Below are 19,876 nucleotides of genomic sequence, written 5' to 3' on the forward strand. Positions count from 1 at the left end.
AGCCGATTTCAAGGTTTGTCCCGCATTTGACAGGCGCACAAGATGACAAAGCGTATCACTAAGCAAGGAAGACGAACATTCCTGTATTTCCGACTGCTACATATTTTTTTCTGATTCTTATCAATTATTTCTTTAGAACCTAAGTAACCCACCAGAAAATATCCTCAGTATCAAACATGTCTCCAAAGGTCTTTTTGACGGGTGCAAATGGCTTTGTTGCGTCTCATGTGCTCTCTGGACTAGTCGGAGTATGTCATGCTCTTAGTTACAATACTCTCTACGAGCTCTACCATCCCTGGCTTACATGGCATAGCGGGACTATCAAGTAGTCGCTAGTGTAAGGTCTGAACAAAAAGCCCAAGAAGTCTTGAATCTTCACCCCTCTTGGAAATCGAATGTGTCATTCATCTATATTCCAGATGTTGCTGCACATGATGCTTTCAATAAGGTTTTTGAGAACCAGGAAAGCGGATTTGACTACGTCATACATACTGCATCTCCTGTTAATTTTAGCGTGAAAGATCTTCAAACGGAGCTGATAGATCCTGCGGTGCACGGGTATTTCTGCTAGTTCACCACCCCACTTATAGACATATGACTGATAATCTTTCTAGAACCACCAACCTCATCTGGGAGGCAATAGCATAAAGCGCTTCGTATTACTCGGCAGCGCAGTGGCTGTTCTAAACTCGTTCGAAGATCTTAGTCGAGCTGGCAAAGATTATACGGAAGAGGACTGGAACCCGGTATCCCTTAACCCGTCGGGGTCCTACGAGTAGGTGGTCTGTGCGCGAACACCAGACTCAAGACTACGCGTGCTCTATCCCTTGCAACGGTAGCGTCCTACGAGAATTGGACCGTGCGCGGAACACCAAAAACCAGAACCGAAAGTACGCGTATTTTCCATCAAGGAGCCTTGATGGAAAATACGCGTACTTTCGGTTCTGGTTTTTGGTGTTCCGCGCACGGTCCAATTCTCGTAGGACGCTACCGTTGCAAGGGATAGGTGTCTAAATCCTTCTAGTAATCCTTAATGCATAATTCTATGGTAATGCCTATATGAATAAGCACACCAAAGTACGCGTACAGTTTCTCCTTATATGTTGGCTGCCATAGGCGCGCATGCTCCGTTTCCTTATACGACAGATAAAGCTCCGTGTGCTTATTTATCCACTCCACAAGCTTATTTATAATATCCTCTATAAAGAATAAGCTAAATAGCTTATAAGGATCATGCTGATCAACGTCTGAGGGGAGGTTTAGTGAGCCATGGTCGTCCCAATTATTAATATGGAGAGGTTCGAAATGGGGCAGCGGCCAGGGCTTTAGGGGGGGTGTTTTCGCCGTCTTATTTAGTNGAACGTTATACTAAGTCTTCTGAACAAGGTCGGCATTAATTCTAGCGCGATTGCGAGGCATGGTGGTGGTGTAATTAATGGTTAAATTCTATAGCACGGAGCATATTATTAAAAAGTACATTACTACTATAGCCAAAGGATAATATAGCACCTAAATCTACATTTAATCGAGTTAACAAGCTTACTGAACATATTCGGCTAACCTATAGAAAGCTTTACACGCCTAGAACACACCTTACCGTCAACAAGACAATTCAACGCTTTATAGGCCGTGTACCTAAGATTATCAATATTCCATCTAAACCTGCACTAGAAGGCTTTAAGATATGGATTTTAGCGAATAAGGGCTATATATTGGACTTTATGTAGCACGCCAAAGGTAATAAGAAGGGCCTAGTTAATTTAGATGAGTCTTTTATTAATAAAGGCTTTTTAAAGACGCAGGCGGTAGTTCTTAATTTACTTTTATAAAAAGACACCAAAATAGACAAACGCCTCTACCTACCCGGAAAGCACGTTGTTTGGCTTAATAATCTATTTATAAGCGTTAAGCTTCTTAGACGACTATAAGGCCTTAATATTAGAGGCGTAGGAACCGTTTAAACAACTAAAACATAACGTAAGGAGCAGGGGGACCTTAAAGGCGATATTAAGATAGTTGCAACTATAAAAGAAAAAAAGAAAAAGAAGGTGTCTATTAAGCAAATTAGCCAGAGGCTTGCAGAGCTTAAATTAACCCATACGGCTTAAATTCCATAGGGAGAATTATATAGCGAGCTTTCTAAAGACGGCTAGGTAATGGAGTTTGCTTAAAAAGATGCCAATGTGGTGCTTTTTATAAGTACTGTTAACGACGGTAAGCTAAACGCCTCTATAATAAGGCTTAAAAGCTAATAACGTTATATATCGCCAGGTTAATAGAAGATTAAGGACTTACGAAAATAACTTACCTGTTACGGCATTGGCAGAACTTGGTAGAACTTCGCGGTTACGTGACTAGAGGACTGTATAAAAGAACCCTACTTCAACCGGCGCTGCTCTTCTTCTCCTTTCCTTTCTCTAGCTTTAGATCCTCGTTTATAAACTACTAATCATACAGGCTTACGCGTCCCTCTTGCCGTACTCGTGCCTTAATTAACTAAGTCGCTAACATTATCTAAAGCTTAACTACCCTTTCTTCCTAAGAAGGAACTTAAATATATTTATAGACCATAAACTAGAATAGAACATAGAATTAAACCTAAAGAATATTACTAGAACTAGAAGAATAGAAAAGAATAATAAGACCTATAGAATACGCACAGACTAAAACCCCTGCAGAATCCTACTGGAGGTTACCCTAACAACTATACTACAATGCTAAGAAATATAGCAGCTGGCAAAGCAGCCGTAGGACCCTTAAATACCTCCGATAGTGAAATAGCAACTAACTTAAACTTCTAAGTAGAGCTTATAGTAGCTAATGCCGAAATTAAACGACTTTAAGAGCTGCTTAAAGCTAGAGAACCCCCTACGCCTAGTAAGGAATTATTAGACACCTAAAGACTTACTACGGTCTTTAAGGCTCTAGCCTAACGTACAGCATTAGCATTATCGCGGTCCATAAAGGTTGTGGACCCCCCGTTGCTTACAGATAAAACTAACCCTATATTTAATAATTAGAAGCTTTAATTATAGAATAAGCTCGAAGTTAATGCAGACTACTTCCCTACTACTTAGGCTAAAATAGCCTACGTCTTTAGCCGTACCGGTGGGGATATATAGACGTACCTATGTCCGCGGTACGTATAGGACTTAGTAAAGCCCTTCCTCTCTAAAAAAGAGATAATTATCTACCTATCTTCTATTTATAAGAACCCCTTTAAAGTATAGAACGCCCGACTTAATTATAAAAGCCTAAATATAAAAACGACAGAGACCTTCTTAGCCTTTTAGACCCGCTTTCTGCACCTAGCCAGCCAGGCTTAAATTCCTTAGGAAGATTTAATATTAGACCTATTTAACAAGCTTACCCTAGACCTACAGCGAGCCGTACTGCTAGTTTTTACTACTGTATAGACGCTAAAGGAACTTATAGACTAGTGCTTAGCTATTAACTAAGGCCTTTACCGAATTAAGGTATATGCCGAACGGTATAAAGCTAGAAACCCTTTAAATTAGACTATAAGCAATATAAAAACGGCCCGTAATACCCCGGCATAATTAGCAACCCCTATAGCACTACCTGTATAGCCTACCGCCAATTTAGCAGCTAGCCGTGCGGCTAGCCCTACTATAGGTCTGGCAAATGCTCGGCCTATATATAGCAACCCCTATATATAGGCCCTTAGTAATTAAGGAGCTTACTTCTCTTATAAACAGAAAGGTTATTATATAAAGGATTACCTAATAAACGCGAAAGTGGACGAGGTTCTATTAATCTAGAAGAATAGCGCGGAGTTAGAAAAAGAGGAACCTTAAAGGAAAACTCCTCTTTAGGGTTAAAAGGGATTAACATATCAGATATTAATTTGGGTTAGCTAGTTAGTAAAAAAAGCTATACTATCCCTTATACTTTATTCCGCAATAAATACTAAGTTTTAACCTCTGCTTTAGCTAACTCTAGAGTAAATGCCTTTACTTTAATAGACACCTAGTATACCGTAAAGCTAGCTAACTTTCTAAATATACCTATTAAAGAACTACCTAAACTAATTCCTATCTGTGGGTATAATAGGCGGATAGGACTACCTATTACAACTATCTTGCGGATTTACCTCTGTGTTAACGGATAAAGGTAGTATAACGCCCCCTTCTTTATTACGGACCTAGGTAGCTATAATATAATCTTAGGGCAAAAATAGCTAGCCTATTTAGGCTTATAGCTTAATATACGGAGTAAACGGCTTACCTAGCCTAAAACCCTACCCCTAACCCCTTCCTTTATAAAAGAAATCAGCATTATAATAGAAAACCTTATACGGCCCTAGATTAATACTATTTACTAGGCCGATGCTATACGTAGGGACTAGGCCTTTAAGAAAGATATATAGCTTAATTTATAATGGATCCGTATACTATATCGCCCCTAAACTACCTATATTACACCACCCGCATTAAAAACCTAGAAAGTTAATAGTAACCTAAAAAAGCCCCCTATAGAGAGCTTAGGCCCTATACAGCTACAAAGAACAATAAGGGATGTTAAATATTATACTAAACTAATAAATTGGAGGGATAACCTATAAAAGATAGAATAGGAGCTAAGAAAGATTATAAACCCTAAACTATAAAATACGGTCCGGAAAACGGCTATAAGAAAACTAGCGGACCTCCTACTAGTTAATATCTACTGTATTAGTGCTATAGGATTCTACCAGAACTTAGTTTAGCTTAATACCATCGCCTTTATAACAAGCTTATACAAAATTAATTAAATAATTAAGGAAAAGGGAAATAAGCTTAGTGGATAAGAAAGCGAGCTTATAGATAAGAAACTAGTAAAATAAAAGCTACCCTATTAATACTAGAAATTTAAGGATATATTCTCTAAAGCAGCGTTTAATATACTTTTACCTTACTAACTATATAATTATAAGATTAAGATTAAGTAGGGCAAAGAAAATACCCTTAGCTTTAGCCCCCTCTATAAGCAGTCTATTACCAAATTATAGGCTATAAAGTAGTATCTTATCAATAACCTAAATAAGGGCTTTATTAAGCCTAGCTAAGCCCCTTTTATCTTACCTATTCTCTTTATTAAAAAGCTAAATAGAGGACTCCGCTTCTATATTAACTACTATAAGCTAAATAATATAACCCGCGAGGATCGCTATCTGCTACCCCTACTTAATAAAACTCTAACCTAAATAAGTAGAGCTAAGGTCTTTATAAAGCTTAATATCCGCTAGGCCTTCTACCAAATTAGAATAAACCCTAGGTTTAAAATTTTTACTATATTTCGGACCTATTACGGAACGTATAAATATAAAGTGCTCCCTTTTAGACTAACTAACGGACTAGCTATATACCAGCGGTATATAAACAATATACTCTTTAACTACCTTAACAATTTCTATACGGCCTATTTAGATAATATTATAATCTACTCTAAAAACAAGCTAGAATATAAGGAGCATATCTATAAAGTCCTATAACGGCTTTACAAGGCTAGTCTCTAGGTTAACATTAAGAGGTTAAAGTTTAGTATTAAGCGTATAAAGTACCTAGGTTTTATTATTAGTATAGACGGAATTAAAACCGACCTAGAGAAAACGGCTATAATTAACCAGTAGGCACCCCTACGGACCGTAAAGGGGGTATAATCCTTTTTAGGGTTTTATAACTTCTACTGACGCTTTATTAAGAACTATAGTAAGATCGCCCAGCCTCTTAACCGTCTTACTAGAAAAGACCAGCCCTTCTACTTTAACGCCATATATAGGTAGGCCTTTAATAAGCTTAAGAAACGGCTAGTATCGGCTCCCCTACTTGCCTATTTTAACCCGGAATAGCCCTTAATGCTAGAAACTAATATCTTAAAACGGCGTAATAGCTGGTATTTTTTCCCAGAAGCAACCGGACGGAGAGTAGCACCCTATTATATACTATTTAAAGACTATAATAGATGCCGAGCTAAATTAACACATCTATAATAAAGAAATGCTGGCTATTATCTCTAGCTTTTAGCACTGGCGTATATAGCTAGAGGGGACCCCTAAGCCGATTAAGGTAGTTTCAGATTATAAGGCCCTAGAATACTTTATAATAACTAAGGCCCTTACAGCCCGGCAGGCACGCTAAGCAGATACCCTATCTTAGTTTAACTTCTTAATTATATATAGACTAGGCGCTATAAACCATGCGGATGCTCTTATAAGGCGTAAGCAAGACCTAGATAACTAGACGGCTGTAAAGATCTTACTATAGACCTAGACGCTACTATAATTAAAACACCTTAACCCTTAGATACGGGCAGAACTAAGTATAGACTCCTTAGGCGCCGAGATATGTCCTATTAACTCCTCTAAATTTAACCTTATTAATAAACTACTACAAGCCAACCAAATGACCCCCTCTCTATAGGAATACCGTAAAAAGGCAAAGAATGTTACTAGCCTATAGTCCCTTAAAAACGGACTACTTAAGCACTAGGAACGGCTAGTAGTAGCTAAGGAACAGAACTTATAAACCTAGCTTATTGCCGAAGCTTATACCTAGGTCTCTATAGCCTACCCTAAAAAAAATAAGACCTGTAAGATTATTGGTAACCGCTACTACTAGCCCGGAATAGTTATAGATATTAACCGTTATATACGGAACTGCGACAGCTGCTGTAGATCTATAATTCCATAAGATAAGACCCTAGAACTATTAAAACCTCTCCCGATACCCAACCGACCCTAGCAGTATATCTCTATAGACTTCTATAAGCTACTAATAGACCGCGATAAATATAATATGGTTATAATTCTAGTTAACCGCTTTAACAAGCGCCCGTTTTTAATTCCCTATTATAAGAATATTAATGCTAAGGAGGCGGCCTAATTATATATCTACTATATCTACCGCATTTACGGATTACTAGATACTATTATATCCAATTACGGCCTATAATTTATATTAGCCTTCTAGAACAAGTTTACCTAAATTCTAGGTATTAGGCTAAAGCTCTCTATAGTATACTACCCCCAGATAAACGGCCAGACGGAGATTATAAATCAATATTTAGATTAGAGACTCTAGCCTTTTATTAACTACTTTTAGGATAACTAGGGCGAACTGCTACCCCTAATAGACTACGCCCAGGCAACCCTACCCTATAACTTTACAGGATTTGCACCTATTTAACTAGAAATAGGGTATTTACCCTAAATAAGCTTTAACTGGGATAGACTAAAAGGACTACAGACTATATACAAGAAACTGTCTTATAAGGAAGCCTAGTAGTACGCTAAGCGCTTAGAGGAAGCCTAAACGGTAGCCCATATAAATCTAGAAAAGGCCTAAAAATTAATAGAATAGCAGGCAAATAAGCATAGGCGCGAACCTAACTTTACTATAGGTAATATAGTCTAGATTATAATAAAGAACTAGAAGACGGAACGGCCTAGCTATAAGCTAGACTATTAAATAGCGGGACCGTATAAGGTTCTTAAGAAGATAGGTAACTTATATAAAGTAAAGCTCCCAGATTCGATTAAGGTTTACCCCGTTTTCTTACCGGATAAGCTACGGAAAGCTATAAATGACCCATTACCTAAATAAAAAAATAAACCTCCCCTACCGATTTAAGTTAATGGCGATAATAAATGGGAAATTGAAGAAGTACTAGCCTATAAACTAGTAAGGAAAACGCTAAAGTACCGCGTTAGTTGGAAAGGCTATGACCTAGATCCTACCTAGTACCCTACATAGAACTTTATTAGCAGTCCCTATAAGCTTTAAGAATTCTATAACCGCTACCCTAATAAACTAGGACCCCTAAAGTACCTAGACGAGTAAATGGAGTGTTAATATAGTAAAGACAATAAGCTACCGGAAGAATATAAAGATAAGAACACCTTATAAGCATAATACGGACTATAAAGCCTAAGGGCAGGCTTTTATAGAGGGGGGGGTAATGTTACGGCACTGGTAGAACTTAGCAGAACTTCGCGGTCACGTGACTAGAGGACCGCATAAAAGAACCCTACTTCGACCGGCGCTGCTCTTCTTCTTCTTTCCTTTCTCTAGCTTTAGATCCTTGTTTATAGACTACTAATCGTACAGGCTTGCGCGTCCCTCTTGCCGTGCTTGTACCTCGATTGACTAAGTCGCTAACACTACCCTTACCTCTAGCGGCGCCAAACAGACTCAGAAGGTCTTTGGTAATAAGGTACAAAAGTAGTTACTTATTCCTACCTTTATTTTCTACTACAATTACTATATATGCGGTGTAGATATTACAGATTAATTATAACAGTATTTTATAACGTAGAGGATCCATAGGCAGACTTGGAAGCCTTTATTATACTTCCTGCTCAATATAGTAATTAGAAATTACTTCCTACTATCTTCCTACCGTCCTACCGATCGTCGCGAAGGCCGTTACGACGGCTATAAGCAGTTTCGAATTAATCTACACAACGCCTTATTCGAACGCTCGATTCGGAAGCAAAAGGCTCCTATATACAAACACGAACACCTTCCTTAACGCTCTATAGACGATATTATATAGGTTCCTACGCAGCTACACGAGCTAATCAAGATATCTCACAAACCTGTTCACTGCTTGGCTTGCGCAACGGCTAGCAGATATACTTAGGTAGAGCATATAGGATGTCGAAAAGCTCTATTAGAGCTTTCACCAAATACTATAAGGAAGCCTCGCGATAGTAAGGAATGGGATAGGCGCAGGCGTCTTCTAAGGACGCTTTTTGGCTGCAATATCTGCAAAATACCGTTCTGCAGGAACAACGACTATTAAAGGCCTTATATCGAGCGACTTAACTCTAAAGAATAAACTTATATATCAATTTTATATAAGAATTAAGTAATATCACTAACTTCGTATTCCTAAGCACGGGTCTTAATTCTATTAATTTAATTGGCTGGCCCTTATCGATAACCGTAGGACCCAAATCAACGGGTTAAGGGATAATGTGCTTAACGCGTAAAGCAACCACCACTGATAGTTATCCAAGGTAACGGCCGCTTACGCTATTGAAAATAAAGATGCAGTTGCGGCCTATAACGCTTCGAAGAAGCTAGCCGAGCAAGCTGCATGGCAGTTTATGGAGAGTGCAAAACCTGTCTTCGATCTGACGGTGATCAACCCGGACATCATTATTGGGCCAATAATCCAGCCTGTACCTAAGCCACAATCCGTGAATGAGACAAATGATTTCGCAGTGTATAGTTTCTTCAATGAAAAATACAAGCAAATTAAGGGCTTAACATTTCCGTTCTATCACTTTGTACGCCATCTCACCCTTCATATTTCATATAGCGTATTGGCGATAACTTACTTTGCAAAAACCGTTTACCAGGTCGATGTTCGAGACGTTGCTCTAGCTCATATACTCGCATTAACCAGCCCCGCTGCGTCTAACAAGCGCATCATTCTCGTGTCCGGATTGATCACGCCTCAGCTTGTCATAAACACCATTCGGGAGAACTTCCCTAACCTCACGTCAAGAGTAATGGAAGGGGAACCAAGCCAAATTTTCCCTAAAGGTGTACATCCAACAGGTTGGAACACAACACGAAGCTTCGAGATTTTAGGTCCGGATTGGAGCTATGTTGGTTTAGAGAAGAGTCTATTAGATACTGTCCACTCAATCTTGGTCCTTGAGAAGCAATGGAAATTGTAGCTCACCGTAGTTTTTACAACAATAAGAAGGGGTTAATACAAAATCCACCCCCTGACCCTGTTAAACTAGCAGTGATCTAATTGGAGTGGGGTCTATTTGGAGCTCTAGTGTGGATTCAGGTTCGATGTGGATTTGGATTAAGCCTTCTGATTGGTGGGTTAGAGTGGATCTTGGTTAATGTGACTCCTGGAGCTCCGGATCTATACCTAATTCGAACTGCGGCTGAGGAGGAATAGAGCGCTAAGGAGTTAGTATACAATATAAAGCTAATCGGCAACTCTCTTAATTCTATTAACGTGCTACCCTCCTAAGCGAGATATACGCAACCAGATACATTTATATTAATAATTAAATCAACAACGCCTATATTCTAGATCCAAATAGCCCAAATTAAAGCGACTACGCTTCTTATTACAGAAGAAAACGGCTTAGAAGTTTCTGGGTACGTTATGGCGTGATATTATACCTAGCGTTGGCCAATTAGATGACTTACCACCACACTCTTCTAAAGCTCCCTTCTAGATCACCCTATCACCAAAATCCTCTATAGGCTGCTGAGGATTATACCGAAAGACGTATGTAAAGGTTGCCCAATCTTAATTACATTCGCTAGGGTTTAATACCGATCTAGTATACAAAGCAACGTTAAGCTCTGGTAGAGAGGTTCCTTCCTTATACTCCTTTTAAGCTAACTTCTAGGCAGTAAGCTTTTGTTTTTCCAGATCCTCTGCCTTAAGTCTATCAACATCTTCCTAGGTAAGGACTCTGCCCTTACTTAGGAGTCTCCTACTACCTTTTTTATCTATTTTAAATACTTAAAACTTCTTATTCTCTTCTCTTTATATATACGCATTAATCGCAAAGCCTATAGTAGCTTTAAATAGCTTTTTAAGACGTTGTTAAACGGGGGATTTAAGCATACCGTCTAGTCGCTCGGTAGTTAATTCAGCAATCTAATTTCGTAGAGATTAAAAGTCCTGTACCGTTTTAGGTGTCCTTAGCGTTTAAGGATTTATATTCGTAATTAATTAATTTGTTTCTAGGCTTACGGAGGGCCCTATACGTAGTAGGGTCTTTAAAATAGCTGTAGGATTGTATAGTAGAAGACCTATGGCTTTCTAAGCGTTACAAATCGTCTTATAGGTGAACGCCTTTACGCGCGCGGCTGGGTAGAGCTTTATAAAATACTCTTTATTCACCCCTATATAGCTATATTAACAGAAGTCGTCTACTTCTACTCTGTAGTGGTGTTAAAGGGGTCCAAAACAGCCTATATCTAGCGGCTAAAGCTTATGCGTTAAATAAGGCGGGAGAGCCACCAAGACGATCTTGTGCGATAGTGTATACTAAATAAACTGCCAAGTAAGATAGCTTAAATAGTTATCCATTAAAAGCATACAGTAGCTTTAAATATTACCCTTATTATCCTCCATAAGTTATCTTATATATTTATTATAGTGTTTAATATAATATAGGCCTAACGAGTTGTCTGTCTAGCCATTGGTTAAGGTCATATAGGTATATCTATAAAGGCGCTTATCTTGCTTAGTAATTTAATACTAAGTCTTTTGGTGTTGCTACCCCTTCCAAATTAAGAACGGAGGTAGGTAAGAGATATTGGCGGTAATTGTCTCTATAATAGAGACTAACTCTTATAATCATGGTTATTAAACAGTCCAGTTCTTTAACCTCTCCCTACTATCCTTGCTAGAGATAATTATTCGAGCTATTACTGCATAGCCTAGCATAACCCCTTTCTCATTAAATTTGTGTATAAATTTTAAGTGCTTAATTAAATATTTATCTCGTACGCTTTAAAAGAACTTAAACTAGTTATAGATAATAACTAGATTATTATTCTAGGCCCTCTGGCAATCTAATTAACGACTTATAATAGTATAGAGCCCGTAACGTTGTATAAATCCCCCCCCCCTAATATTTACCTATTACCCTACCTTCTGCCAAGAACAAGCTCGCCATTATAGGAAGTATATTAACCCTTATTGCAAGGCCCTAGGACTAACATTTATGTATCTATTTAATAATTTAATCTTCCTAATAAGGATATAATAGCGTTTTATAAGCTAGGTGTTAAGGGAGACGCCTAGTAAGGTAATGCGAAACGGTAGAATGGGGTAATACGCGAACGCCAGAGGCTTTACAAATTGATAGCTTAACGCCCGATTTAACGTCTTATATAGCTTTTTATATAGAGACTTCGGCTTTATAAGAACTTAATTTGGGAAGGGATATATTAATTTGTACAAGGAATTTCGGGTTTAGGTGTAATTTGGTAGGGAAGAAGAAGAGCGCGTATAGACGCGTATATCTCGCTTAGGGGGGTGGCACGTTACTGACTTATTATCTAATAAGTAGTGTATTATTAGCTATAAAATTTAGGACACCTAGTTATTCTACCCCCACTGCTGTCGCCTCTGCCGTTACGGCTTTGTATCTACACTTAGTATTATTTTAACTTTCCTACCTCGTAATAGAACGATTTCTCTTAGTACGCCCACCTCTACTATCTAACGATGTTATCCTTGCCCTAAAATTATTTAATTTAAAAGGCAATAGCAGATGCTGTAGCGGGGCACCTCCGAGGGAGCTAGTAGGCCGGGGGAGCTAGGTGGGCCGTGTGAGCCAGTGGTTATAGAGTTACGATAGGGGCGTATATACTGCCTTTAACCAGGCGATTAAGGTAGAAGATTATGAAGCTTTGTAGTTTAAGGTTAATTTAGTACGTACTTCCTTCCTTACCTTTTCCTTACCTTATGTTAAGACTTACTATTTATGGTATGTATTTGATCTGGAGCCATATTGGAGTCCTGGAGCTCCACCGCCTTCTCAGCGTATGGAGTGGATTTGGGGGTCAAATCCACTCCAGCCTAGTCCAATAAGATCACTGTAAACTAGCTTCTACTCCTTTAAACAAACCTTCTTACGGACCTTCTTAAGACATAGAAGACGCGTATAGGCGGAGGCGCGCGCCTTAAGGCCACGACGCTCCTCCTTACGTACTCGCTCGGCACGAGCGTGGTCTTCGTTTTAAAGATAGTAAATTTCGGTAAGGGCGCTTAATAGCTTACTATTAAGCTTCATAGCGGTAGATTAGGCCTAGAACCCTAAGAGTAATTAACAAGGGTACTTAGTAACTATTAAGAACGATATAACGTGTATATTTAGTATTAGATATAGAGTGAACGTTATAGGACGACCGTATATTCGCTTTTAGATATTTAGAATAAGAGGAAGGTTAACAACCGGAAGGAGCCGCGATTATAACGTAAACTAACCCCTCTTTTATATGATAAGAATACGGAGTAGATATTATCTTATTAAGTAATGGTATAGTAGCAATAGTGCGTATACATCGTTAAGTAGGTAATGAAGGAGTTACTTTAGGTATAATAAGTAATATAGAAAACAAAATTTAATAAAGGGATGCTATACCTTTAATTAATAACCTAGAGATATAGGATATCTTTAAAGATAAAGATAAAAAGGAGGGGGATAGTATATAGTATAGGCTATAATAGAACTAGTAGATCTATATAATAAGTAGTAAGCAATATTATATAATAAGGTTTATAAGGTCTATCTTATATACCTTATATATAAAGGGATTTCTTAAGAGTTAGGTTATATATTTAAAGGAGTTCCTACCTAGATAGTTCTCTTTTTATAGTAAATCTTAGAACATAATTAGAGTTAATCTATTTATAACGGAACCTTATAGCAAGAACTACGATGGGCTCGTTATTGGGCTAGGTATATAGGTGATATAAGTTAAAATTAATAAAGTAATATTAACTGGTGGAGTGGTTACCTAATAGATTAACTCTAATTATATTCTAAGAATTACTATAAGGAAGGAACTATCTAGGTAGGGATTAAGGGTCCTTAAATATATAACCGTACTCCTATAAAATCCATCTTATATATAATATACGCTTTATATATAAGGTATATAAGTTTCTCTTATTCCTCTTATCTAATATATAGCACATTATATAACCTTAGCTACCCTTCCTTATTATATAGTTTTATTAGTTCCATTCTAGACTATACCTAAATTAACTAACTAGCTTTTTCTAACTCCTCTCTAAGTAGTTATAATATTGTACTTAAAGCGTCCGTAATACTATCTCCCTCCTTTTTATCTTTGTTCTTAAATATTCCTAATATCTCTAAGTTGTTTATTAGAGGTGTAATATCTATCTAATTAATTTAGTTAATATTATTACTTATTATACCTAAAGCAATTTCTTCTTTACAAACCTAACGTCGTGCTCGCACCGTTGCTGCGATATTATCTCTTAGTAAGATTATACTATCTCCGTATTCTCGTTGTTTAAAAAAGGGGTTAGTTTATATTATATTGGCGAGTCCTTTTTCGCAACAACCGTCCTCTTATTTAAAGTGCACTAAAGTAAATATTTATTCGTCCTGTAACGTTCGCTCTACTTTTAATGCTAAATATATATAACCTACTACTCTTAATAGTCGTCTGGTTCCCTAATTAATTTATTTTAGGGTCTCGTATTTAATCTACTACTGCGCGGCTAGATGGTAAACTATTTTAAGCCCTTACTAAGTTAAAACGTTCTTGCGATGCGGAATAGAAGGCCCTAAATGCTTATATTGCGGTATCTACTCACCCACTTCGTCTTAAAAAGGGTTATAAGAAGGTCCATTTTAAAGAGTAGAAACTTATAGAATAGGGTCTATAGGAGCTTAGTAATAAAAGAACGGATTCTCTTTTAGCTAAGAAGGAAATAAATCTAAGTAGTTTAGCAACTACTCTTCTTAGGTCCCCCTTAGGTGACTTATTTTTTAGCAATCCTTCTTTATTAATGCTGCCTAACCTAATCTCTTTTAATACTCCTATACCTTTCCTATAACATTCTTTAAATTTTCTAGTAGTTCCTAGGTAGTCTTAGTGTAGCCTATCTACTTAACCTTATACTATATTTTATTGTTAACGTCCTTATAACTAACGATCTTTAAAACTTACTATTTGTCTTCTTCCTATCCTCTATACGTGTCTGCCTTATAAACTAGTAGCTTAACATTCCTATATACTGGCTCTAGCATTATAATATACTATATAGGGTAGATCTTTATCTTAGCTAGTAGGTTTAACTTAAATATAACTAGTAAAATTCTTTACTTAATTTTAAAAGGTCCTAGTCTAACATAGTCTAACTTCTTACTTAGTTGTTAACTTTTGAAATTTTTATATAGTAGCCATACTTTATCTCCCTTCTTAAGATCTGGTCCCTTAGATCTCCTAGCATTATAGTATATTTTTATTCTCTTTTATACCCTTTTTACTAATTCTATAAGGTCTATATAAAGATTTATTAACGTCTTTATTCTTTCTTTAGCTATACTACTTATTTTCTTCACTTATTATAGTAACAACGATATTTTTAGCTTATATCCGTAATTTGCCTTAAATAGTAATATGCCTATTCCTTCTTAAGGTGTTACATTATATATAAACTATATAACTAGTAATAATAATACCTAATTATTCTATATATAATTAATATAGTGTCTTAGATACTATTCTAGTGTCTAATTTAATCTTTCCATTTAACCGTCTGTCTATAGGTAATATACGGTAAAAGTTACTACTTAAACTCCTTACTCCGCTAAGAATACTTTCTAGAATACTACTATAAATCTTAAATCTCTGTCTAATATAATCTTATTTAGTGCTCCGTGCCTTATAAACACTTTTTTAATATAGATTCTAGTAATATCTTCTGCTAATATTTCTTCTATATACGCTATAAAGTATTCCCACTTTATAAGCTTATCTACTATTACTAAGATTGCGTTATAATTTTATCCGGTAATAAAATCTTTTAATTTTAGTAACTTAATAATAAAGTCCCATAATATAACCTCCCATAGTCTCTCTGGTATTTTAATAGGTTATAGCCCTCCATATAGCTTATGCCTTATTAGTTTATTTCTTTAGTAATTTAAATATTTCTTTATAACCTTTTACGCTAAGCCCTAGATTCCATTAATAATATACTCCTCTTAGAGTCTTAACACTAAGCCCGTAGCTCCGTTATATCCTTAAGTTAATTCCCTATAGAATTTCTCTATAAATTGCTCTACTATGCTTCTTAGGATATACTTTACTTCTTAATTTTTATATATATCCGTCTGTAGATCTTCTAGCTATGCCTCTAGAATTCTTTATATCTAAAAGCTTTCTGGTAACTTATAAACTCTATCTAGTTCTTCTTAAATTGCTATAATTTTCGGGTAATTATATCTAATTAATCCGTCTACATCTTTTCGCAGTAAAGCCCCTAATGGCTTTTTATTATTCTATAGTTTAGCTTTTTAACTTAGAGTATCTGCTCGTGTATTATCTATACCCTTAGTATACTAAATCTTAAAATAGTATTCTATAAGCATCTTTACCTATCTAACTTATTTCTAGTTAAGTTCCTTTATTATTAGGAATCCCGTTAGGTTCTTATAATCTATTTTAACTATAAATAGTTTCTTTATGCCTTATAAGAATGCTCTCTATTTTTTTAATACTATAACTATACCTAATAACTCCTTGTTATAGATGTTGTAGTTTAACTCTAGTAGTATTATCTTTTAACTATAATACGCCACTAGGTGCTATCTATCTTAATATTTCTATATAAAGTATACCCCTAGTATAAAGTCTAATATATTTATCTCTATAACCGTTTTTAGTCCTAGTTAATAGATCTTAAGAACTGGCTCCTAGGTAAATAACCTCTTAACTTCTTTAAATAATTCCTACTATTCCTTTCCCTATACCTATAGTTCTTCTTTCTTTATTAATCGCGTAAATAGTTTAATATCTTTTAACTACTACGCTATAAACCTTCTATAGTAATTGCAAACCCCTAAAAACAATCTTAATTACGTAACGTTCTCTAGTTCTTACTAATTTACTATAGCCTTAATCTTTTTTAGATCTATATTAAGTTGGCCTAGTTTAATAATAAATTTAACGAAATCGGTCTTCCTAGTAAAGAACTCGTATTTCTTAATTGCTACTAGTATCTGTTTCTCTTATAGTCTCCTTAAAACCTATTTAACGTATTCTTTGTATTCTTTCTTAGTTATTAAGTAGATAATAATATCGTTAAGATATACCATAATAAATTTATTTAAGTATTCTCCTAATATATTGTTAATACGCTTCTAGAACGTTACTAGTATATTTATAAGCCTAAATTGTATAACTAATGGTTTATACAGTCCTTCCTTTAATTTAAAGGCTGCCTTTTATTTATCGCCTTCCTTAATTCTAATCTAATAGTATACCTATCTTAGATCTATCTTCGTGAAGATTTACGCGTTGCCTATCCTATTTTAGATTTTGCTAATTAAGGGTAAAGGATACCTATCCTTCCTAGCAATGCTGTTTAACTGTCTATAGTTAATATACAGCCTTAGTTTACTATTCTTCTTTAGTATAAATAGTACTGGATAACCCGCTAATAACTACGATGGTCTAATATATCCCTTTTATAGGTTTTCCTAGATAAACTCTTTTAATGCTCTACCTTCTTCTTTAGTAAGCTTATAGATTAGAAAGAACCTTAGGCTTATTCCTAGTTCTAATTCTATCTTATAGTCCCATACTATATATTTTAATAGCTTCTTACTTTCTAGTGACTATAGTTTCTTGCTATACTTATAGTATCTTTTTAGTACATAACTTATATGACGGCTCAAACCATCAAACAAATGTCTCGACAGAGACTTAAACAAATACTTGCAAGATCAAGCGAACGAATGCTGTATTACGAAGATATTAAGCTAAGGAGCAAGAGAAGGTGGTGAGGCGACGTCTATATACACATGCCAAGTCTTACGCAAACCCCTGACTAGGTGACGCGCTCCAGCGCCGTCACAACTTAAGCCTTACTTAGTCTCTTTGTACGTCGCTCTAACTTAGTACTATACTAACTTAGTTTATTATCGCATCTTACGGCGTTAAGTATCTTTAATATCGACCTAACTTATAATCTAATTAATCCTTAAATTGTATTCCTATAACTAAGGTATTCCTAGCACTACCTTATTGTTTCCTAATAGTAATATATTAAAAGACATCTCGATTTATCTTCCTTTAATGGTTATCTAAATCGGTCCTATTTTAAGATTAATAATACCTCCTCCGTAGGCTATTAGATCTCCTAAAATTATAACTAATAGGTAAGGACATTCCTTTTTCTTATATAGTAACCCCATTCTTTTAACTACTATTAATGAGATATAATTTCTTATTACTCCACTATCTATTAATGCTTCGAACTACTGATCTTACTATTTAACTTATAAATTTAGGTGTTATCCTTAAATTCCCTTAAGGGTCTAAGGCTCTACTACTAGTTCCCTCTAGTTCTGTAGGCCTCCACTTTTCCTAACTATTAGCTGCTTAATCCTATTTATACTTAGTCTACTTTTAGCTAATACTTAGTTCGCTTTTTGTCTTTAATATACTATAGATACGTATTCTCTAGGTATTCCCACCACTATTATCTATCTAGGCACTCTTCTATAAGGAATCTTCCTGGCTAAAGTATTAAGTCCCCTTAGCTTTATACTTCTATTAGGTGCTAACTATATATATACTTAGTATTTCGATATTTCGCCTTATCTAATAACTAGTATATCCTCGCTAGGTACTTCCGGTTTTTATCTTTAGGTGCTCTATACATATTATATGTATTATCCACGCACGTAATCTATACCAATGTGTAATATACTTAGTGTTTTAGGTTAACTCTTAGCTTATCTTTGTCCTTAAGTTTAAACCTTTCTTATATTAATCTAAGCGTTACAACTTCATTTATAGGTACTATAATTTGCCTCTTACTTCTCTAGTCCTCTAATTACTCCTCTAGATCTTTTAATATTATAATTAAGGCTCCTTTAATATAACTTATAGCCTTTTCTGTAATTAGGTGGTTTTAGATAACTTTCTTATCTAACTATATATAGAAATCTTCCCACTTATTATTATGTCGTTGCCTATACTACTTTTAGTATAGCTACTAGAGTGTATACGGCTTATCCATAAGGAAGTATCTTTTTATTACTATATTATAATAGCCCTTTATATATTATTTCTTAAACCTAGTTAGAATCCCTAGATCCTCTTCTTACTCTAATTTAGTAAGCTATTTAGCTTTTAGTATGCCTACTCTAGGCCTATTAGTAATTCTTTATATAGGTACTCTATCCCTTATATATCCTAGTATGCTAAATCTCTTATCTAGTTTCTATTCTTACTATAAGGTAATTCTCGCTCTAAATTCCTCTATGGTTTCTTTCCTTTCGCGTCTTATAAGTAGATCCTTAAAGTCACTTTACTTCCTAATCTTAGTATTAACATTTTAATCTTTAGGCCGAACACTGTATTCCCCTAATAAGTCTTCTAAGTCTATATATCTGTCTCCCAGTCTAACTGCTATTTATATTGCAGATTCTCTAATCTATAAAGAAGCCTCTTACCTCTTATTTACGAGTGCCCTTATTCATACTCCAAATTTTTAGTCCCTTAGATTCTTTAATCCTAAGCTTACTCCTAACTTAAGCTTTACTCCTGCCTTAGTCTAACTAAGCTTAGGTATTCTTATCTTGTCTTAAGAGTCTTATACCTATAGGAAACTCTATCCCGAGCTTATTTATATATCTTTAAACTAAGCTACTGCTCTACTCTATTGGTTATTATCTGTTATAGGTCCTTAAGCTTGCCTTATCTCGTCTTAAGAGTTTTAGTTACCTCGCATCTTATCTTAAGAATCTTAAGTCTTTAGCCTTTTGCCTTTATTAAGTGCTAAAGTGGCTTACTATCCTACTTCTCTTACGTCTTATAAAGCGATAGACATTGTATCTAGTGGGGTCTTAATCCCTACTAATGTTCCCTACTCTATAGTGGAATTATCCTCTACTTCTTATATAATATCTTTAATGGCTATATATTCCTAGTAAACCGCTTCTATTACCTTATTATTACAAAATGTTTTACCTTTATTAAATTTATTGTCCTTAATATCTAATCTATGAACTGGTTTGTTGGTTCCTCTATATTCTAAGGATTTTAGCTCCTATAGCCAATAGCTTATGCTATACTTAGCGTCTTTATAAATTTGGCATGCG

General features: G+C 35.6%; 1 protein-coding gene across 1 annotated transcript; it reads left to right on the top strand.

Annotated features, from left to right (window-relative positions):
• Nucleotide 1: 1 nt before the first annotated feature.
• K441DRAFT_708022 (NAD(P)-binding protein) lies at nt 2-9,691 on the top strand (the record flags this gene model as incomplete). Its single annotated transcript, XM_067653757.1, has 5 exons — nt 2-248; nt 314-558; nt 8,953-8,980; nt 9,014-9,295; nt 9,368-9,691. The coding sequence occupies exons 1-5, from the start codon at nt 177-179 to the stop codon at nt 9,689-9,691; spliced, it is 951 nt and encodes a 316-aa protein (XP_067499374.1). The 5' UTR covers nt 2-176.
• Between the last annotated feature and the right edge of the window lie 10,185 nt (nt 9,692-19,876).

The sequence above is a fragment of the Cenococcum geophilum genome (assembly GCF_001692895.1).
Source record: "Cenococcum geophilum 1.58 unplaced genomic scaffold K441scaffold_52, whole genome shotgun sequence".
Lineage (NCBI taxonomy): Eukaryota > Fungi > Ascomycota > Dothideomycetes > Gloniales > Gloniaceae > Cenococcum > Cenococcum geophilum.